Genomic DNA, 20,190 nt, shown 5'->3' on the forward strand with positions numbered 1-20,190 from the left:
CCACCAACATGTTCCTTCTCTCTCCTTTTTGGCAGTGTGCAATCTCTCAAGGGTCGGTAAGTAATAGTGCACTTACTGAGGGAGTTTCTGTTTTCTGTTTACGGAGATTATCTAAAATGGATGCTTGCGTGTGTGTGAGTGTGTGTATTTTGAGTGGAACCCGTAGCCATCTATGCTGCTCTGAGTGCACAGTTTGTGCACTCCTGAGACATCCTGTCTCTCAGATTCAAAAGTACTCTGAAACACCATGATAAAAAGTTATAAATATCCTAAAATATTGAGCTCTCATTCCCCTGAGACATCCCAAATAAAACAGAAGGCTGTTGAGATGGCTGTTGTTGCTGCAGTGAAGAAAGGAAACGTCCCAGCCTCCTCTTTTCCACAATAAAAGCAATTTCAATCATTTTGATCAAGTACTCCAAGGTAACTCAGCATCTGACAGAGACTAAAAGAACATTTTCCATCTAAGAGGTCCATGTCTGAATGATGCTCACTTACGATGGAAGTACTCACAGCACCCAGCAGGTATGGTCAGAGCAGCTGTTGTTCTACTAAGGTATAGTACAAAGTAGAACCCACTTTTTAAAGCAGTAATGATGAACAGTATTTGTAAAATGAATTAAAAAAAAAACAAACAACATAACAATGTGCAGACTTAATATTCCAATATCTATAATGGTAAAAGGCAGTTCAGAAAGCAGAAGTCGTTACTAAATGGGTCTGCCTAGTCAGTGCTGAGGTTACACAAAAGCAAAAAGACAATAATAGAACACCAAGAGAAACCAAGTACTTGTCAGATGAAGCAACTACATGGACAGCTGTTAGCTTATTTTAAAGCAATTATATATTATACTTCCATTGTTAAGTGAGCACATTTCAAAATAATACTTACTGATATTGATACTTTTAGAAAAGTATAATTAAAATACAAATTTTCATTTGCATTTTATATACAAATGTATATACATTTGTAAAAATACAAAAAGCATAATTAAAATACAGTATTTTCAAGCAGAACATGCTCTCAAGCTCTGACCTTTATCAGATATAGCAAGATATAAGACAGAGTGCAATCCTGTCTTAAAGAAATATAGGATCTGAGTTTAGACTCCTGGCTGATACAGTTACCTCTATAACAGTGTATGATGAGACTTTTTCTGACTGCAGTATGCAATTCTGAAATGCTTTTAGTGTCCAACATGCAGTTTACTAATGTTACACAGAAGCCCATGAAAAATTTGCTCGCAGATTTACAGTAATTTCTCCAATAGAGACTGAGCATTCCAAGACACACTGCCTTCAAATGGTTTACCTTGCCCTCTGAGAATGAGCTTGACTCGATGTGGAGATATCATCAGCACCTGGCAAAGCAGTACTAGCATCATCTCTCTTGAATCCTTCATTTCTTCTCACTGGCAAACCAAAACAAATTAGTATAGGACTGGGCAACAAAGCATAAGGAGCAATCCCATCTAAAATTAAGGACTTAGCAGAGATTAATTAGATTTTCATCAAAGACAACTTAGAGGGAAACTGGTTTCTATGTTCCTGATATTAGACACGCAACCATTATGCAGTCATTTCAGTTCTCAGAGATCTTACTGCTTCCTCCAATGAAGGTAACAATACCACAAGCTCTTTGAGGAAGAATACTAAGGCAAGACTAATTAAAAAAAAAAAAAAACACAAGAAAACCCCATTCAATCAAAACCACAAAACCGCGCACAAATGCACAGACATCTTTCCAGCATGCAATGTTTTCTTTTTTCAGTCACGAAATGTAAAGTGGTAGAGAGACCATAAAAATCTGCTCAGGAGCAGAATCAGAGCAGCTAGGTAAGGCACAGTGCTGCAGTTCACAAGAAGGGAATTAGGAAACCAGAATATTGCTGAGCTACTGTATTTAATTTCTGTCTCTGAAATCTGACACTTTTCTATGATTTATGAAATAGTGGTTATCCTTTCCTCTTTTTGGTAATAGACTTAGTTGCTTTCCTTTGACAAGTTATCTCTTTTGCTGTTAAGTCCTCTGCAGAAGCACTGAGATTCTACACTTAGGATCTGATTTTGCAAAGCATTTTGCTTTCGTCTCTGATTGTACCCACAATGAACAAAGACAGAAGGAGAGCTCTCGGTCATGCAGACTTTGAAATTGTTCTTTACATTACAGCTGTTTTGCTGAATGGTGTTCAGCTGAACAGTGCTTTGCAGTGCAGATAGCCAAAAGAGCTCTCTCTCACCCGTACAGACCTCAGAAATTTTTGGCTTTGGGCAGATATTCTCAAGCAGCCTGGTCTGAATGGCAATACATGGAGGGGAATTGAGTTACAGGAGCTGTGCCTCGAGACCAAGATTGTTACTTGCTGCTTGCTTCTACTTCCTAGGCTCTGGCTCAGCATTTAGGAGGAGGACAACCAAAAACATGAGGAAAGCTGAGAGTGGTATGCACAGAGAGGCTGGGTTGAGCAGTGCATACAGGACACACGCAGTGCAGCTGTACTCATTTTTCTTGGCTAATGTTTTCTTCTTACATTTTGATAAAACGTTTCATCTCCACCACTTACTATGACTTTGCCAAGCTAGTTATTGGTTTCATCCTCTGTGCTCGTGACTCCTTTTCCCCATTTTAGCACTTCTCCAAAGAACATCTCAAGCAATTTTTTCCATGCTGTGCTTCCATGGTGGGAAGAAAACCCTTCCCGCCATTTCTCAATGAAAAGCACTTCACACCATCTCCTGCTTTGCCAAGCCACTGATTTTGTAGAACTTACATACACTTCTCATATAAGTAGGCATTTTTGCATTACATCAAAATTTTTAGTTTATAAATTATCAACTATTTCATCCTCACAGAGAAGCCTTCTGAAATCCAAATAATTAAAGCATAGATGTTCCATACAAAGCTTTTGTAATTTACTACAATTGTATGCCAGCAACAGCTTGATTGTTTTTGTGCCTGGGAAGGCTGCATGCCATTTAGATCAAGTCCTCCAGGGAAGTTAACCATTTCCACCTTTTCCTGACAAGTTCCCTTTCAGAGTGTGAAATGTCAAACTCATTTCTGCACAGACTGCCAACTGTGCTGAATTGTATGCAATTATGTAATTACATGAGATCATCTTACAACTTCAGACTAGTGGTAATTATCAAGCCTCCTACTACAGATTTAGACTTCCCTCATCTTTTTTCTTTCATTTTATTTCGAACAATTTTCTTCACTTTTTTTTCTGTTTTGTTATTTTTTTAAAGCACATAACTTACCTTGCCTGAAATCTGCTTCTGAAGAAATAATGGATGGACTTTCACTTGAAGTACTGTAAACATCACTGTGGTATGATTTGTACCTTCTCAGAGGCTCTGAAAGTTGAAATCAGGGTATCAGAACAGTAAGTGAACAACAGTTCTAATGTGGAATCAAACACAATGCAATGAAATGTGCTCTGTTCTCAGTATTTTAAATGCCTCTCTGTGCTTAGGAGCATGGAAGCCAAGAACACACTTGGTGAATCCACAGATCTGCTTCCACAGCCCAGGATTCTGGGGGCTGCTGGCCTGCTCCTGGCTGCTTGGGGAGATCCACTCCTCATAACTCCCTTTCAGAATTACTCCTGAGTTAAAACTGATGGTTAAAACCCAAAAACTAACCAAACAAAGAGAAACAACCAAAAGGCAGAACAAAACCAAAGTGATGTACATGTCTGTGCACACCTTTCATGTGTGGAACGCAACAACCACGGCCCAGCCCCTGGTTCCTTCTCTGTGAAAGAGGAAAAACCCTCACAGCAAGAAAGCAGGAACTGGAAAATTATAATTCACTCATGTTTGACACCCACAAAAAAAAATCTTAACAATCAATTTATGAGTCTCTCCAGGACTTTTACTAAACCAGAACAAACTGCATTTGAAGAGAAATCAGCCCCAACTGCTCCCATTGGTGGATTCTTCAACATACTGAAGCAAAGGAGGCAGTGGAAAGGATTCATCCATGGTATTTGCAACAACCTCCCAAAACATTCTCGCATGCAGGCCAGTGAACAACCACACAGGGTGTTTCTAAGCAGGAAACAAATAAAACAAAAAAGCCTCCATCATTCACTACTTCAGGATATCGCTTCAGTTGTCCTTTCCAAAAGGCCTTTGGCCCACATACAGGTAACATTCTAACAGCTGTAGATACAAACGCAAAGCACTGCAGTAAAGAATGGAAAGGTTGGAAGACAAAATGCTGAGCAATGGGACAGGCAGCAGAAGCAGACTTGAAGTCACTGCAGAGTACAGCTGGAGGAGATGTTAACCCAGCGATACATCTTCTGAGAGAGAATTACTAATAATGAGGTTATAATACAGAAATAACAAAGACATCTTTTCTGTTTTATCCAGTGCTGTAGAGAACACAACCAGAAAACAGAGCTCTTTTCTAACACAGATTCAGTTAATTTTGCTTCCACCTTCTAGAATGGAGTAAGAAAACCAAACCACATGAAACTAAAGAACTCACACATAATGGTGAAATGGAGCAACTTTACTTCTTCTAGGGATGGCATGAAGCAGTTAAAAAAAAAAAAAAGAAAGGAAGGAAAAAAAAAGAAATGAGGGAAAGGGGCAAAAACCTCCAGTATCAAAAATGTTCTTACAGAAAACCAGTTATCTGCTGTTTAGAAAGGAAGAAATTGAGCTCAATTGGCAAGCTAAGATGCCTTGTTTGGGTACTAGGAGCAGCTTTTTTTCAGCAGGGCAAGCACTCTACCTTGCAAACCCAGCACTAAAATCCCCTTCCCTTTCACAACTGTTACTTCAGCACCCTGGATTTTAATGCAAAGAAATTCACCATCAACCTAGCCATTACTTGACTAAATAGGGAAACAAAGGCCAAATTTGGTAGGGAGCCTTTTGCTGTGTTTTGTCACAATGCTCCCACCCCTTCAAATGAAGCATCCACCCTACCACAATACAGCAGCTACAGCGCAGAAACACTTAAATGAAAACAGATCTCCTCTTTCCCAGCAGTTCTATTGACTGCTGATTTTGCAAGTCTGCTGGCTGCCTTTGATGCAAGAAGAAAGGAAGGGCACAATAAAGTACAACAGGAGATTTTGAGCAGATCTTTTTTCCACCCAGTCAGCAGCTGGGCTTCCTGAACAACACACAAACTGTGCCTCCAACCCGCTCCTTTGAGACATGGAGTTCTATACAAAATCCATGTAAAACTTCAAATCAGGAGCCCAGAGCTGAGCTCCCAAGCCAAGGAGCGTGCAGTCAGAGTTCTGATCTGATTGCTGTGGGGCCATTCTCTCACTGGCAGCAGCTCCTGGCTCTCAGCTGTTGATGTGATACATGCACACATCCTGACCACGTGAGATCTTTGCCAGGGGCACAGACAGGACATGCAGGGCAGACCAGCAAGCACTGGATTCAATACTGAGGTTACTACATCTGCTGTGCTTGGAAAAAGTCACCAAATAACTCATGCTGCCTTCTTTCCTCAGCACATCCTCTTTAATTCTAACACATCACACTGAGATTTAACTTCAGACAAGACACATGGATCATGGCCAAACCAAACTCCTTCTAAATAAGGGCTGGCCTCCAAAGGTCACAAGCCCTGACTCTAGGATTGAGGTAAAGTTCAATTCTTCATGCAATAATTACAAAAACAAGGATGAGCTTCCATCTCAGTTGGTGGGAAGACAAAAGGCAAAATCTGCAACAGCAAATGAAGGGAATAAAGAACTTCTCTCTGCAATCCATAGCTTTCCCCAGGACTTTTTCTAACAAACCTTGCTGTTTTATATACCTGGTGACTAAGGAGAGAGCATAGGATTGATTTAACTCCTAGAAACATCAAACACAGTGTAACAAAACTTATTCTACCAATAGCTTTTCCTATATATTACACAGTTAGGTGACAGACTCTTACGAGAACACCCTAGGTCATTTCATGCCTCAGTGGAAAGAAAAAATAATGAAACAAACACAAAAACTACCTCTGAATTTCAGTACGTCCTAAGAATCCATGACTACAACATCCATATAAAACTTGTGATACAACCAAAGCTAACACCAGGTACCACCCAATGCAGAATGAGTGAAGAACCCAGGCTGCGTTGCTCAGTGCTGCAGTGGTACTTTTCCCACCTTCCCACGGAAAGCAGCAGAGCACAACCCCACAGACCTCACCTAGCACAAAATAACAAAACACAGCATTTGTGCAGGGCAAGGCATGCGAGCCCAGACACGTCATTACAGAAAGTGTTGCCCCAGCCAACTGCAACAGAGATCAGAACCACATTCAGCCTGGAATGCCATTATCCCGAGCACATGACTCACATTAGATACACTGGTTTTCAAATACATGTTATTGCAAAATTATGACTGGTTGTACAGAGAAGAAAAAGGACCGAGATGACGGCAGAGTTAAAGGAGTAGTTTTGTGAAAGGGTACTAGTCTGGTCTGTGGGTTGTAGTTTTGTTAGCAGAGAGCATCTTTGTTAGCAGAGTTTCATTATAGTATCATTTAAAACACATTACCAGTCCTTTGAGGAGGGCCGGGATGTGCTTCCCTCACAAGGGTTTAGCAAATAGGTTGGAGTTGTGTTCACTCTTCTTTTTCCTCTTTTCATCTAATTATGCCTCAATGACCTTATGCAAGGCAGAACAGCACAGGTGCAGGTGGGAAGAGCATGGAGACCCAGTTTGAATTCCTAATGAAGATCCATCCGGACGAACAGCCACGAGAAGAAATCTGTTCCTCCAGGGGAGCAGTCTCAACCCTTGTTTTTAATACACAGCTGCCACACATTGAACAGAAAAACTGTACTGAGCATACCAACCATGTCACCACTCAGATCCCCCAGAGAACCTAATGGTTATCTGGTATGCAAGGTCTGGCACCATCTGGGTGACAGGCAGGAGCAGAGCTGTGTAGAACTGCCAGTCCCACATGTCTCCAGGATTGGAAGGGTGAAGAGCAGCAAGCATTCAGCGCCTCCCACCATTCTTTTCTGGATCTTGATCACACCATCCAGGATGAGGCGTGAGCGCACGCACACACACACACACACACTCATATGCTGGCTGAAAGTATGACAAACACAGTCTGCTTTGGTTTTTGTTCGTTTTTAAATGTTTTGTTAGACTGAGATAATCCCAAACCTGTTCCCAGACAGTGCAAGCTGCTGCAGATGTGACAGCAGATAACACCTGCCACTCTGCAGGGCAGTGATGGGATTACAAGGTCTGTTTTATACCTCATGATAAACCATGTAGTTCAGAACAAAACAGTGCTGGCTGATGCCAGAACACCTGTATTTTAGGCTGTCACATAAATTTTCTTCTGGAAAACCCAACTTCTATAGGCTCAGTATAATTTATGATTGAAGTTTTTCCTTAGGTAAAAGCAGTTCATTATCCCACCCTTCAGCTTCACAACAACCATGATTTGTGATCACCGTTCAAGCTGAACTCAGTCCACACCGGACATACCAACCACATGACAAACTCATCACACCACCACTGCATTTAAATCATCCTACAGCACAGTGATGGTAAGATATGTGTCAGCTAAGCCTCCGTTTGCTTCCACATGCACACTGTGAACATCACTGAGCATTTCCCCTGCTTCACCTACAGAATAATTGAGTAAATACAATCCAGCTGAAAGAAGTGTGCATTTCACTGGATTCACAGAGGTGAGTTTGTAGGGAAGCTGTTCCTCTTCTGTGCTAAACCCCAACTCCCACTTCACCACTTCTCCGGCAGCTTCCCAATTCCAGTCTCTCATCTGCATGCACTGTCTGCTTACCTGCAGACATCTTTCCTCATCCACAAATGCAGCTTCAAACTATGGGAGTCTTTAAAATCTGGAACATGTGGAGTAGCCCCAGACATCCACCCCTTGCTCCCAACCCAAACACAACAGCCATGACATGGAAGCTTTATAAATGGGGTCTGGATGAGTCTGCACAGGAATTAACACTTGGTGAGATAAATACACCTGGGAGGCAAAGGCTGATCTCTGGAGGCACAGAACACTACTGTCTGCTCTTGTTGACTCCATGGAGAAAACAACAGTAAGCGAAGAAAAAATGAAGACTTCATCATCCAGCCTTTCAGTAGGAAAAATCAAATGTAAAAAAGGAGAGGGATAAAACCAAACTGAGGCTCTGGAACTCACATGGCTCTAACTGCAAAACCTTTTAACAAAGTCTTGGGAATATTCCCAAACCACCCCCACACACCCACCCCTGTAGTCACATTCCAAAGCTTCATCAAGATCCATTTTCTGGTATCCTCCCCTATTCCTCCTCTTGTCTGCTATCTGCTGCACAGCCAGCTCTGTAGCACTGCTCTCAAACCAGCCCATGTGCCCCTGCACCAGGACATGGTAATCCTTGCTCCCTGTCCCCTCATGTAAAAGACAGAACCTATTTTCTCTCTAAACAGAGATTGCCAAGGGTGCCAAGCAAAAACTGCCAGGGTTTAAGAGAACAACAGAATCAGCTCATTTGCTACCAATAATTCCTCGGTTTTAACTAAGCTCCCCACAACTCTGTTACAAAAATAGGAATGAACAATCACAGCTGAGACACAGCACTTATTCTTCCATTTCTTGGCATGATTAAAGCACATTTTGGAATCTGCTCTGAGTGTTCAGAATTGGCTGCTGTGTCCCTGAACTAAATAGCAATCCTCTGCTCTTCCCCTCCCACCTTCTGGCACCTGAGAAAAGTCCCAAACTTTCCTTAGCATAAATCAGATAAACACAATGCAGAGGAAGAACACAAAGGCAGCAGTTCGTCGCACCCGAGGCGTCCCAGCTGCAAATTATAGTGCAGTTTGGATGTTCAGTAGCTCACTATAAACAATCCCACTACAGCACAGCTGTAATTAAAGCTCTGTCATTCTTTCCACTATAAACACTACTTTTCATGAGTTTATAATTTGGGTTGTAAAATCTGCTCCGAGTGCAAGCTTGGTGTACCAGAGCCTGAACATGAGAACATTCTCTTTCTCCAAGAGAGCCAGCTCCTCAAGGTCTTGTGAATAACAAAACAGTTTGCCAGCTCAACCCAAAATAAGTTAAGGGAGTAATAAGCCACGTGTCACTTAAATTCCTGTGTAGATTGAAGAGGGAACTTATATCTGGCCAAGCTTTGCCTGCCAAGTAGAATGCCATTTTACAGTTCAGAAACTGAAAAACAACTTACAGCTGCAGGCAGGCCTTACTCACACCTAACATGCAACCCTGACCTGGGTTCAGCTGGACTGCAAACAGCCCCACCACATCACCAAACAGGGAGATAACCTCTGCACTGCAAAGGCCAGCCCCAGGCAGGCTCCCATGGCTCCTGGCCCATCCCACAACTCCATGCTGGAGCAGAATTCTCACTGCTGACAACCAATCTGTTGGAACACCTTGTTCTCCTGCTCCTCCTTCCTTCTTTCCAACGTTTACCATATGAGGTGGTGCTATATTAACCTTCCAATCCAAGCCATTCTGTTATTCTATGATTCTAACTCCTATATGAAAAACCATTCCCTATTCATTGTCCTAAAACACCTCTTCTAATTGGCTCTGATTAAAACATCACATTCACGGTCAGTTATTGGCTCCCAACTTCTAAGTAGAGAAAAATGGAAAATCTAAAATAAAGCAGAAGAACATGAAACTCTAACTACAAAGCAAGAGTGAAAGATACCTTCTTCCTCTATCAAGAGCAGAAAAGAACATTGCAGCCCAGCTATCTGTTGAGAAAGTATCTAACACTTTTTTCTAGCAAGCACTGATTGTGAATTCCTTAGTACAGGCAGTTAATCGCTGTAACTGCTTCCATCTGCCCTGTACAGATTTGTTACTCAGCTCGTCTGACTGCAGGGCCCCAGTTCCTGGTTTGCTCACCCATTCCCCAGATGAATTGCACAGTTTCACACATCTGACCCATCTAGGATGCATGGCACAGGAGGCACGTTACATTCTCTGCCATCTACCAATCTGTTTGACTGAGAATGAGAAAGCCTTACTCATCAAGGGGTTTGGCCGAGCTTTTGGTTTTGCTGTTGTGCAACACCAACCTGCACAAAGCTGAACTCCTGACCAACAAAGCTGGTTATCTTTGCTAATGCAGGGAGTGGCTGCCTCTTGCACTCTGCGATGTGCCTATCTCTAAACATTTGAGGTGACTCACACACTTGATATGGTCCCCTTCAATTCCACACCCCTGAACCAAAACCACAAACATCCCCTTTGCCACATTAGACATCTCAGTAGATAATTACAGATGGTGAAGTTCTATTCTGAACAAACAATGGTTATCTCTACAGTACTATCTCCATCTACATTCATTCCTTCACTTGATAATGTAACCCTCATTAAAAGATGTCAATATGAGGACACAAAAAATCTCCATGTGTCCTTTCTGCACAGTTGATACATAAATCACAGCAGGTTTTTAAACTGCCTATGCCTTGTCAATACTGCTCCTTCTCTGAAGCACAAGGTTTATGTGCATGGGAGAGAAAAAATTAACTTCCCATGCAACCTGCAATATAGGCTTCTCCTGGAATGGCGACAGGAGTGATTTTGGCAACTTCAACTCTGATAAAAGGCTTTACCATTTCTTCTTAATAGAGATGTAAGGATCTCTTCAGGAACATCTCAGAGCAGAACAATGAGACAGAAATAACATCACATAGTCATTATTTCTGCCATAAGACAGCCAGGTGAGTTTTCAATTGTGTGGACTTTGTACACATTAGAATAAATCACTCAACTAGCTCTGTACACACTGCTCTTCCAGCTTATACCTTAGATAAATAAGTTATACCTTCCGGCCCGTCAAGAACAGGTTCTGACTTGGCACTCAGTTCCAATTCAGCTGAACTATATTTATACCCTTGAAAATCAAGTCACACATTCAAAACAAACAGAATACAGTTTCTCATTATATGGCTCCACATAAAGATGTTTCCAGAAGTTTCCACAGAAGCTTTTTTTCTCTCCCCATGTTCTCTAAATTAACCAGGGGAACTTGCTGATAATTATTCTCACTGAGGTAAAGATCTTAATATAAACCCAAAAGAAATTACATATTTATGGGCTCAACTGGATCATCCAGAATTATACAGAGCAAAACCTGAGATTTCCAGGTGACACACCTCTTTTTCTCTGGGTTATAAATCCACTCCTAATAACTGGAAAGGAATACTTTCTTTGAAGGGAAATCACTGTTGCCAATATTTTTTTTTCCTAATTTCACTTGACACCAGCTGGCTTAAAGAGAGCAACTATCTTTACTGAGAAAGTAATCTGCACAAGCACTTTCATTTTTATTGGCAACAAATGTTCTAATATTTAAATTTTACTTAAAAATAGAAAGCCAAAGTAAAATCTCAGTAGTTTCAAGAATCACTACAAGAGAACTCAAATGTTTCATAAAGAGAAATCTCTGTTTAGTGACTGGAATAATTCAGAACATCTAGAAGGTTCACTAACCTTCTACATTCATGGCTTCCCTCAGGAGCTGCAACTTCTTCTGTCTCTCCCTTATCCTGTCAAAGGCACTCGATATTGCTGCAGAAGTTGATGTCTCAGGCACATGACGTGTTTGGTCCAGTTTCTGAGGTCCAAAGATATCCAGTGCTATGCTCCCATCAGAGTATCTTGCTTCTTTGTTTCTGGTCATAGTAGAAGTCCGTACAGCAAAGGTCTCACACTGATGACTGTACCTGTGAGAGTCTGAAGCATGGTCTCTCTCAGCTGCTTTGCTGGTCGTGCAAAGCAAGTCTGTGGAGGAAGCCCACACCTTCCGCTTGGGAGCTGCATCTGCATGGAGGTGACTTTTGTTTTCAAACTCATTGGTTTTACATCTGTAAGGATAGAAAGAATCCTCCTGTCCTGAGTTGTTATCTGAGGAAATGCCCTGGAAAAATTCCTCCTCGCCTTGTGTTCCTCTCATGGCCAGAAATCCCATCGACTTGCTAAGCCCTTTGTTAAGCACTGTCTGTTGAGAGAAATGAGTCTTGTGTTCGTCATGTGCATCAACCACTGAAGCTTTTCCTGGAATAAGGAGACATTTCATACAAGTCATGTTATACTTCGTACAAAGGAGTGCAACACACATTATGTGCTTGAAAGCACACACTAAGCATGCATTCGACATTGACTTTGTCATGTGAAACACTGAGATAGCTACTTAAAGACTGGCTCAGTCAAAGATAAAACTCCAAGTACCTCAACTCTGAGAAACATTCTATCTTATTGCTGAAGAGCTCAAAGTAAAGTAGTGCTCCTCCTAATTCAGCAATAATATTAAGTAGTACTACTAGATACGCATTGGAATTTGATTTCTCATTAATTCTATTTAAGTCTGGACTAGCATCAGAAGTACTGTGTGATGATTAATCTGAAATCAGCGACTCCTTTCACCCCTCACACCCAAACACACAACCTGCAACTTTTAATCACCTCTGAACAAGTCCAGGTTTGTTCCACGGATGTACAGATGCCTTACAGTAGTATCAGTAGTAAGGGAAGAATGACTGTGTAATTTGGTATTTTAAAAATCCCCACTTTTCCTGTAACTTTTCTTGTAATGACTGGTTTTGATGATAACAGTCTGTCAATACGCTGAATACTCCAGAACAGAAAACTGACAGAGCTTCCAAGGTCAAGATGATTCTGTAAGCCTGCACAATTCAAGTTTTGTCATAATGAACACAGCCTCTCTCACTTACCATGAAATAGCTCTCAGATTAGAAGAAATTGCCTGAGTGCAATGTTAGCAGAGAAGTGTGTGTTCTCAAAAGAATACCATATCACAGTCACTGAAAGGTTTGATACTTACGTTCATCTCAGATGTAAAACTTTGTAAATGTACATGCCTAATTTTACAAAACTAATCACAAGCATCAGTAATGACATTTCTTAATATTCACAGATGAACTGAAAGCCTGTTGCTCTTGCTAAGACTTTCTGATCTCAGAATAAAATAATAATAACCGTTTAGAGTCAATTCACAGAAAAAAAAAAATGACCAGTATCAGAGGCTGCCCAACTGCTACGTCCTGTAGGGAAAACTAATATATTTTGATACTTATGCATAATTAAAATTATAAAAATCTGAAGTTTATTTTAGTAGTCTACTCTGTTGCAGTAGTCTACTCATAGCTACCACTGATCAAATACATTGCACAAATTACTATGAAGTCCAATGTTTTCAACCTGCAGAACACTGACTGCCTGACTATGGAATCTGAGCTTTATCATGGTTCTCCCATCAAAAAAGGCCAGCAGAGCTGTGTTCTGTTCAAGACCACCTAAGTACTGTCTGCCCACTCAACTGGAGATGTTCAGCCTTTCCTAGAACTAGCTCCTTTCCCAATGTGTTATTAATATGTACATTTTCTAACAAAAATCTGCCTTGAAGCCCTCCCTAGAACAGAAAACAGCCTTGAGCTCTGAGTACATAAACACGCTGCGCCCTCTGTTCTCAGAGCTGCCTCTCCTGTGCTCAGCAGAAATTAAGGGCCACCAATACAGTGGGCCTGTGCTGATCTTCCTATAATCTCTCATCCTTCTGCACCCAGTTCCACAGAATAGAGGATGACATTGGTAGCTGCACTCAGAAATGCTTTAAAAGCTTGTCGCTTTGTACAATTGAACTCTGATACTCTACTTGAACGGGGGGGCTCTTTGCTTTCACTTTCTCTTTCTGTGATAATAAGCTGAAGAAAGGTGCTTAAAGAAAATCAGACCAAAACGTTCCTTGCCTTTTATCCACATGTAAACATCTGATAGTAAAACATCAGGGTTCTGATTGTCCAAAAGGTGCCTTGTAAGTAATTACAGTTCCTATATATTCCAGATTGTAAAAACAATAAAAGAATAAAACAAAAACGTTTGCCAATGAGAATGAATTTATCTTCCAAAACAATAGGACACATCACTTCATATTTTACTAACACAGTCCTATCACTAAACTCAATGCAAAGTATTTATCTTTGTGGTAAAGTAAATCTCATGACACGTTGTTATCTATTATACCACTCTCTGACCAAACGCCTCCCCCAAGGCTGGTGAATTACAGGTCACATTCAAGGGCACAGTATGGCCTTTCTGCAGACAGCCTGTCACAGTGATGTTCCCACCATCTATCCAACACAGTATGACAGTACCCACTTTGCAAACACATACTTCATAGTCATGCACCTCTACATCAAGAACAGACATTCCTAAAAGGATTCTAACTCCAGGATTAGACATCGGAACAAAAAGAAAAAAAGGCAAAATGCTTCATGATCTCAGAGTCACACCAAAACAGCAAATCAAAAGGAACAACAAGATCAGATCTGCACAAGTGAGAAGCAGCAGTGGATAAGCAAAACCAGCAGTGAACAAATATAACTGGGAAGGGGCACTCTCTACACTCTGCTGCAGTTCCATGGCAGTGCAGAACTCAGCCTGAGTGCATCAGGAACTGTTCTTGTTCACGCAGTGGCTCAGAAAATGCAGACTTTCTTTTCCTTGTGTTACTCACCCAACAGGGAATCCCTTGTGACGAAAAGAGAAGGCCGCATGCACTATCTCAATAGCAATGGCTGGGAAATCGCTCACTGCTGCAGCGTCCTCACTGATCCAGCTAATTGTGTGATGAGAAAGGGCGTGAGCTGTCCCATCAGGAAACATTGGAGGAGAAACTTCACTTCCACACTGCCCTTCCACTCTGCAGTCTGGTGATGCCTACAGGTCATTCTTCACCTCGCTTCCACACTGACCGATGCTCCCAATGTGTGGTTTTAAGCACACCACCAAAAGAAACCTATGGCACGCCTCAATATTTGCCTTTGAGACTGTAAAATTTTTGTGGACATCTTTCTTCTTTCCTTCCTTCCCTTTCTCATTCCCACTTTTGCTCTTCACCAGTCTTGGCACTTCTTCCCACCTGTGCAAGACCCATCCTTCTCAACATAATCTGATTTCACTGAGCTCCCCTCAGATGGATTCATCACGAAGCTGTTTGAGAAGCATGTTTAGAGAGAGGAGAAGAAAAGACCAAGAGACAAAGGGTACAAAGCCCAAAGTTGGGCATCCTCAGAAGGTGAACCCAAACAAAACAGCAATATGGTATTTTCATGCCTATACTTTGCAGCAGCCAAGAACCCCTGCTGCCAACTGCCCCTGAGCAGTGGTCAATACAACAATCAGAGTATAAAGCTTTTCAGCGAAGAAGAAACTCAACTGTAGGAACCAGAAAACAAAGTGGATTATCAAATCTGAAGCACCCAGCAATCAAGCCAAGCTAATTCTTCCTTTTATAATAACCCTATTCCCACTCCTCCTAAACTCTACAAGCAGTACTATCACCTTCCCAAGTCACAAAACCAACCGCTATGGAACTTCTGCTGTTTCTTCTGGACTTGCAGAACACAGTACCTCAGTGTCACCTGAGGTCTTAAACAACTCTTTCATACATCTCTTTCTGCTCTTGGCCCCTACCACTACCTTTCCACTAATGGTACACTTCCAGAATCACTAGTGCCTCCTTAATGACACAGTCTTCAAAGCAACATAATAAGTAACATAATACATCTCTAACATCTATTCTCAGTTGCATAGCATACACAAGTCCCAAATCATTAAGCCAATATACAACTTACCCACTGCATTTAATTTTCAGGGAGGACTGCCAGCGAAAAAATTGTATACTACGCATCAAAAAGAACCTATCTGCACAATTAAACTTTTACATCTTTAAATTCTAATGCCTGGCAGCATTTCCATTACAAACTTCCTTTTAGAAATGGCTTCTGTTTCTAATAGAAGCTCTTGAGACCTCTCTGAAGTCTCTTGGCTCTGGAAAAGACATCAAGCACCTCACCTGACACCACACAGTAGTTACTCTGTGCTTCAGTTCCCAGCAGGAACAGGACAGAGAACTACTGCTCCACATCTCAGTAAAGGGGACAGGTCAATCCAATGGCAGTTAAGATTCTACAGCATTGAAGTCCTAACAAGAAGCAGGCTTTCCCCTTCCCCAGTAACTTCTCTGTTAAAACAAACTCTCAGAATACTACCTGGGTTCTCCATTTCTCATATCGCCTGTGGGTGTTTATCTTCTACTTGATTTTACATTAGTGCAATTATTTATAATTACTGTAAATAATTCAAATGCAATTATATTAATTGCATGATTCCAAAGTATAATATATAGTGAGAGAATACATACCATAAGAATAGCAATTAATCACCAAGAGTTCACAAAAAAACCACCAACATCAAAATGTAAGTTTCCACACTGGTCCAAAAGACAGAAGTTACATTTTCTACATGACTATGGAACTGCTACCTTTATTGTCTTCAGCTACAAACACAACCATACTTTTTCCTGACAGTAGTGCTATTTACAAACTATCTTCACTCCAACTGCCTGTAATCTTGGCAATTTTCACCTGAATTGGAGAGCTGCATCTGCTCCTAACCCAATTCAGCTTGTCTGCCATCACCTGTGTGCTAGCTTGATCATACACACAATCAATCAAATGTGATACAAGTGCAAATGTCATAATGCAAACACAGAGTGTATCTATTTATATAAAATAAATTAAGTGCACATTTGTTGAAATCCATTCTGATCATCCTTTTTCCTTTGTAAAAACCAGGAAGCCTTTTTAGCTGCCTTTTAGCAGCAGTTGTGGGTATGTGCATACATCATACACACACTGGAATGAGGGGAGAAAGAGAGAGGCTGCCTACACATGCATGAAAGAGTGGACTATCACTGCAAGACCATGAGGTCTGAAAAGAGGAAGTGGTTCAATGTAAGTTTACAAAACACCTCCCACACCGTTAATGTGCAGGAGAGAGAAAGAGAAAAGTCCTTATTCCCAGACAATGTGGTCAGTCTTTCAGATGCGAGTGGGCAACTGGTGGAGGGGTTGGATCTGCAATCTTTGTGGGCCCAGTTAAGAGCCAAAAGAACACAAGAGAGTCTGATGAGGCTGTGGGCTGGCTGCTAAAATTGCACCTCCTCCTTCAACTTTTTTTAATTGTTTAGAAAATGTCTTCTCTGTGAAGGAAGAAATGAGCTGGACGTGTGGGTTGATTTCTTTTTCAGTGAGGCCAAAAGGCAACCCTGCTTCTCCCTTTCTTCATTCTCCAGGAGAAGATCAGTTCTACAGGCAATTTTCTGCAGCACTGATGCAGTATTTTACATTTCCAGTTTGGTTTACTTCCTGATCTTAGTGTCCTTTTCTCCCTTTGTTCCAGGAGGTCAGTGTTTGCCCACCAACAACATTTTCAGCAATGCCTGGCCTGCAGCTCATTAACACAGCAGCCATTACACTTCAGTTGAAAGATTTTCACCACCATCAATCACAGCACTGCTGGGTGCACGCATGTACTGGACAAAAATAGGACTGTTTTATTGATGGTGAAATAATGAAGAAATAAAATGAAAATAAAGCCTTCATCAAGTGTCTCTTTTGTTTTACTTATCTCTTGCAATCATTCTTCCACTCAGTTCAGTTTTTCTAATAGCAAGGAACTGGGAAAGGTGTGTGCATGAAGATACTGCCAGAGGAAAGATTTTCATATTAATGGAATAAAGTTCTGTGCAGCATTTGTTAATAAGTGAAAGTCATATGCTTGGATTTAACAAGAAAATGACAAAGATGTCTCAGTTCACATGTGGAGGTCATCATTATAAACTCTTTATAGACCACATTTTTACCAAAATGGGGAACTAAAACTTAATCTGTACTCAATTTCCCTGGATCAAAATCAGAAGGGGACATTTTCTCTTTTCAAGGAGTTTTTGCCAGGCAGCTATATAGCAATAAATATTCCAGAGAGTACTAACCAAACATGGGCACCTGTTGTTAAAATTAAAAGCAGCCTCATTGGGCCTTAAGTTCTTTGATTTACAGTGCCAATCATTTATGTGGCACTTCCCACAGAGCAAAGTCTAATTAAACAAGCAGTAGTCAGCACCTAAAATTTTGTTCCATATTTCCAGTTTCCTGAAACACAGAAATAAGGTGAGCATTCTCGATCTTTTAAACTCATCTCTATCCCTTACTCAGGTGGCACAGTCTTTGGCACAGGTGAAGGTCAGAATTTTGCAGGCTTGCTCTGTAGCTCTACAACACCTAAGGTTAACTTGCAATGGAATCTGCATTAAGTCAAGTCCACACAAGAGCTTGCTGTGGTGGGAAAGCAAAGACAAAAAAAAAAAAAAAAACTATAGCTAGATTTCTTGAAAAGACAAAGTATCTTTACTAAATCCTGTCCTTGGTGTTGACAAATCCTGAACAGAAGCTAGGACCCCATAAGTAAATGCACAGAAGACAAAGTGATGCTGTCCTAGTGCAGGACTTCAGCTCTTCCAGAGATGGAAAGCAGGCTCTCAGGCCTCTGTAAAAGTTAATTGAGATGTCAACTGGGTTTTAAATGGATCACACATCCTTTTGAAGGAGGAATGCTACAGTTTTTAGCAAAAAGAGAATGGTAGCAAATTATTTCTTGCTTTATATTTGGAAGAATTTGAAAATTACTCACCCTGTTGTCACACCAAAAGAATTATATCAAACAACTTCCACAAAAAATTCTTCAAGACTTTCAAGGTCTACCGTGTTTTGAATAGGAAGCTTTAATAACAACTCCTATGTTCAGATGACTCACACCAGGTTTTACCATTTTTATTTCTGCTGGTTAAATCAGTTCCTAAATACTGTGTTCTGAGTAAGACTCAACTAAACAAATGTTCTGTAATATTAATTTAGAATAAATTACTTCTGCAGTCAGCCCTGCCATGAAGCTCATTCACCAAAATAACCACAGAAATTGAGTCATAAGAGAGACAGAAAATAAATTTAACTGGGGAGAATATGAGTGAGAAGCTATTTAATAATCATATTTAAGATGTAAAGAGAAATAAATAACTGAAAATATCCCACCTCAGAATATATAAGGACAGCAAGGTATCTAATTTCAAGAAGTGAATTAACAAAATATTTCAGTACATTTGTTTGAAGCCAAGAGAAAAAGCCCCAGCAATTGTCATTTTGCATGACCACGGCATGGAAAACTAATCTTAAATTTAATGTTTCCAACCTTCAAAGACTGAAACTGGGAGCATGTCTCTCTTCAGCTAAACCATCTCCATAACCAAGAAAACATAGGACAATTAAGCAGCAATCTAAAGTTAGATGCTCACATCAATGTTTTGATGGTCTTAAAATTTATAATAAATGCTTTTGCACCGTGCTGCTTTTTTCCCTGACAGCTATTCCATACACTGACAATCTTCTCTAAATACAATATAGCAATGTCTCAAGAGCATTTCAATCCAGTGAGCATCAGACAAGTCTCCTGTCCAATTAAGACTGTTGCTCAACTTCTTACTGTGAAAATGACCACAGCTTTATTTTCAATCCACTTTATGCATTTCTTAGCTATATAGGACTCCAAAAAAAATGCCAGGTCAAAGCAGTCCATCATTTCCACCATTTATCAGCAGTCCTGGTCCACCAGGGAGCTCCCAGATGATAAGAGACTTGCTAATGCAATACCTACCTACAAGAAGGATAGTAAGATTCAGAAACTACAGATCTGTCAGACTGACCTCGATATCAGGGAAAGTCCTAGAGCAGAGCATGTGTGGGACAACTGAGAGATCATGTCCAGCCAGCATAGATTCACAAAGAGCAAGTCCTGCTTGGTCACCTTGGCCTCCTTCTATGACCAGGTGACCTGACTTGTAGAAGAGGGAAAGGCTGTGGATGTAGTCTGTCTAGACTTTAGGATAGCCTTTGACTCTGTCTTCCACAGAATTCTCCTGGAGAAGCTTGGCAGTCCATGGCTTACACTGATAGATTCTTTGCTGGGTACAAAACTGGTTGGATGGCCAAGCCAAGAGCAGTGGTGAATGGAGTTAAATCCAGCTGATGACCAGTTATAAGAAAAATCATGGACATAACTTCTGACTTACTAGAAAATGTCCTATCAGTATAACAGTTCTAATCCAGCAGCTTTATACCTTTGCAAGTGTTCTCTATTTTGCAGCTGGGAAAAAAGACATTTATTTCAAGTACACACAATTGCAGAACAGTGTCAATAGAGAGGAAAAAAGAAAGTGTCTGTACTTTTCTGAGTTGTTTTTGGTTTCTTTTTCTTGTACCATTACCGCTTTTCTT

At 40.8% G+C, this 20,190-nt stretch overlaps 1 protein-coding gene across 9 annotated transcripts in view; it reads right to left on the minus strand.

Annotated features, from left to right (window-relative positions):
• Nucleotides 1-20,190, minus strand: part of PTPN13 (protein tyrosine phosphatase non-receptor type 13) — a 106,254-nt gene that overhangs the window by 43,874 nt on the left and 42,190 nt on the right. For all 9 annotated transcript variants that reach the window (XM_090138974.1, XM_090138978.1, XM_031596663.2 and 6 more), the window contains 3 exons: nt 11,492-12,055; nt 3,262-3,357; nt 1,313-1,412 (listed from right to left, as the gene is read on the minus strand). In XM_090138974.1, the coding sequence (XP_089995100.1) occupies nt 1,313-1,412; nt 3,262-3,357; nt 11,492-12,055 (760 nt within the window). The remainder of the gene's footprint in view (nt 1-1,312; nt 1,413-3,261; nt 3,358-11,491; nt 12,056-20,190) is intronic.

The sequence above is a fragment of the Phasianus colchicus genome, chromosome 4, assembly GCF_987193195.1.
Source record: "Phasianus colchicus chromosome 4, bPhaCol1.hap1.1, whole genome shotgun sequence".
NCBI classification, from domain to species: Eukaryota; Metazoa; Chordata; class Aves; order Galliformes; family Phasianidae; genus Phasianus; species Phasianus colchicus.